The sequence below is a fragment of the Trichoplusia ni genome, unplaced genomic scaffold (assembly GCF_003590095.1).
Source record: "Trichoplusia ni isolate ovarian cell line Hi5 unplaced genomic scaffold, tn1 tig00003979, whole genome shotgun sequence".
In the NCBI taxonomy this organism is placed as follows: Eukaryota; Metazoa; Arthropoda; class Insecta; order Lepidoptera; family Noctuidae; genus Trichoplusia; species Trichoplusia ni.
The window spans coordinates 208-3,868 of record NW_020800484.1 but is presented as its reverse complement, the minus strand read 5'-3'; the positions used below and the strand labels follow the sequence as shown (position 1 = coordinate 3,868).

General features: G+C 34.5%; 1 protein-coding gene across 1 annotated transcript; it reads left to right on the top strand.

Annotated features, from left to right (window-relative positions):
* Positions 1-982: 982 nt before the first annotated feature.
* LOC113508154 lies at positions 983-2,908 on the top strand. The gene has a single exon (XM_026891114.1). It carries the CDS (start codon positions 1,005-1,007, stop codon positions 2,790-2,792), a length of 1,788 nt encoding a protein of 595 aa, XP_026746915.1. The 5' UTR covers positions 983-1,004; the 3' UTR covers positions 2,793-2,908.
* Positions 2,909-3,661: the final 753 nt, after the last annotated feature.

Here is a 3,661-nt window from a genome sequence, read left to right as displayed (position 1 = left end):
TGTCAGACCAACAAAGCTCTTAGGAAAATTAACCGTGCACCCATGCAGATAACTAGCACCTCCACTGCCCCCTTTGAAAGAATGTCTCTTGATATAGTTGGTCCTCTTCCTGAATCCGGCACAGCCAAAATTAAATATATTCTAACACTTCAGGACGACCTAACTAAATATTCAATAGCATATCCAATTCGAAGTACTACCGCCGAAGAAACCAGCGACTGCCTGATTCACTTTATTTCTTTGTTTGGCATACCAAAAACTATCCTTACTGATCAAGGCACAAATTTTACAGCAGAGCTATTTAAAGAAACCTGCAAATTTCTAAAGATTAAACAGCTGTGGTCATCTCCATACCATCCACAGACACAAGGCGCTCTGGAAAGAAGCCATTCCACCTTAAAAGAGTACCTTAAATCTTACATATCTGAAAACCAAGACAATTGGCCAAAATATGTATATACTGCTATGCTCGCCTATAATACATCTATACATTCAACAACAAATTTCACTCCCTACGAGTTGATTTTCGGTCATAAACCAATCCTTCCTAATTCCATATATGAACCTAACACGAATGCCTCGTATCCGGACTATATTAAGATGCTTCAACATCGCCTTAAATGCACGCGTGATAAAGCCGTCGAATTTATAAAGAAGTCGAAAGAGTCTTCCAAAGCCTATTACGATGCCCGCACAAGACCTGTAAGTTACCATGCTGGTGACTATGTGTACCTTAAAAATCACCTCCGTATGCGTAAGGCTCTATCTCCGGTCTGGAAAGGCCCTTATAAAATTATTAAGGTTAATGGTAGAAATAGTGTAACGCTATTAATAAATAGACGACACGTGTCCCATCATTTTGATGAAATAAAATTAGCTCATCGCCGTGACACCGTGTCATAATCACTTTAAGCTTGTTTTAACTTAACGTAATATTTAAGTTTAGTTAGTCTTAGTTTAACTCTTAATTATTCCTTTACAGTTCTCTGTCTTCCGCAAAAGCAATGTTCATCACAAGTTCCACGAATGCTTCCGGCATATATTTTGACCCCATTGGGTCATTAAAAATGATAGACGGTTTCCTTAGCGTACTAATTCCAATAGATATTTCATTTATTCAACCGCATATTAAGAATCTTAACGGTGTGATAGGCACTTCTAAGTTCCTATGTAAGCAGACTGCTCTGTATACCGATATCGAGTGTCTTAATTTGCACCAGCCGTTATCAATAAGATACAACGACATTATTCGAGATTACGATTCTATTTCTCACTTAATTGAATCAAGGTCTAAACGTTCAGCCTGGTTTGGGGGTATTGGCACCCTATTCAAAAATCTATTTGGTACTATGAACGAAGACGACGCAATAAATTATAGTAACGCTATTCAATTAATAGAGAAAGATCAATCTAAATTATCCGAATTAGTCAAACAAAATATATTAGTAACTACTTCAACACTCTCTTCAATAGAAGACTCAGTAAATAAAATTAGTGTCAACGAGCAGAGATTAAATGATGCTATTGATGACATAGCTTTATTCCAAAAGAACTTGACCTTGTTAGCTGATAAATTAATATTAAAAACTAAATTCAATGGAATGTTAAATTTATTAGAAAGTAGTCTCCTAACTTTATCTTTTAAACTAGAAGACACTGTAAACGCTATTATGTTTAGTAAATTAAATATTTTGTATCCTTCTATTATAAGTCCAAAACAGCTATTTACAGAGCTTGTTAATAATTATAGGTTTTTAGCTGATAATCATCAATTTCCTTTAAGTTTAACTTTAGAAAATATACACACTTTAATGAATGTTTCAGAAATTGCGAGTTATTATAATAATAACAAAGTTGTATTTGCCTTAAAAATACCTTTAGTAAATTCCAGGAGCTATGATTTATATCATAACATACCTTATCCAGTTTCTGTAACCCATGATACTTATACTATGATCATTCCCTCTACTAAATATCTAGCTATTAACAGAGATAGATCATATTATAGTAAATTAGATAATCTAAGTAGCTGTAAGACAATAAATAACCAGTACTATATATGTGACAACCTAGATACTTACTCGTGTGCCAGGACTCCGATCTGCGAATCGGATATAATCTCAAAAGCATTAAAATCTGTGCCTAGTAATTGTAAGACCCAATTCATTCAAGGCCAACTAGATATTTGGCAAACGTTGTCTAACAATACATGGTTATATGTTATTACAAACCCTTCCAAATTGTCCATAGACTGTAAAGCTTCCAATACTGAAGTTATCATATCAGGCACAGGCATGATAAACTTACCTCCGTATTGTATAGCCTTTTATAAAGACTCAAGGTTAATACCCAAATATTACAAAACAATTAAAGTCCAAACAATTAAAATTAACTTTAATCTAGTAAATGACTCTTGTTGTAATTCAGAAACATTATCGAAACTTAAGCCTCAAATTCCCGTTTTAAATCTTACTAATATTAACCTTGATTCTATAACGTCACGACGAAATTTGGAAACCAGCCGCATTGTCAATAACCTTGACAAATTAATTGAAAAACCACATATTGTTTTATATGGTGAATATTATTCCTATGTAACAATAATTATATCTGTTATTATTGTAATATATATTCTTGTACTATTTTGTAAGTTTATAAAATCGGGCATTTGTCATCGCCTCTTAAATAGACAAGCTTTCAAATGTAATACGGAAAAAGCTGAAGAGCTTACAGAAGTTGCTGCTAGTTCTTCCGACATTTCCGCACCTAAAATCCGTAAATCCCTTGCATAAACTTAACCTTTTAAGGATAAGTTTAGTCAAAACCCTGGGGGCTGTTATATATATGTAATGTATATGATAGTGCCCAACGGCTCTTTCTATATCCCTTGTCAGCACTTTTGATAGTTCATAATAATAAGACGCTCTCTTTGCGACAGTTCGATTCCATCATCCGCGCGTGACACTTGCCCTATTTACCGAGTCCTAAAGTAATTAAAGTGTCCTTCAATATTCATCTAAGTTTTATTTCTTTGTTTTTTAAAAACCGAAATTCGGGAATCCTCATAACAGAACGTACTCAAGATGCTTTTTTTACGTAAGAAAATATGGACGTCCCGACTTATTTATTACTGTAACTACCAATCCTAAGTGGGATGAAATTACTCGGGAGCTTCTTTGAGGGTCAAGCACCGCATGACCGCCATGATATCATAGCAAGAGTTTTTCATTTAAAATTAAAATCAATGATAGATCTACTTACCAAAGATAAAATTTTTTGGAGAAGTATTGTGTTATATGTATAGTATTGAATGGCAAAAACGCGGCTTACCTCACGCACATATCCTGCTTTGGTTAAAAGATAAGGTTCGACCTAATGATGTAGACAGTTTAATCAGTGCTGAAATTCCAAGTCCGATTGCAGATCCGTGTTATACGACATTGTTAAAAACTCATATGATACATGGTCCATGTGGTTCGTTTAACGGGAATTTCTCCTTGCATGCAAGACGGTCGTTGCACTAAAAGATATCCAAAAGCCTTAGTGGATGGCAACTGTAACAGGACATGATGATACCCATTATATCGTCGCGTTCAAGAGATAATGATGGTTTTTACTGTTGAAAGCGAGTGTCTGGACAACAAGTTTACTTTAGATAATA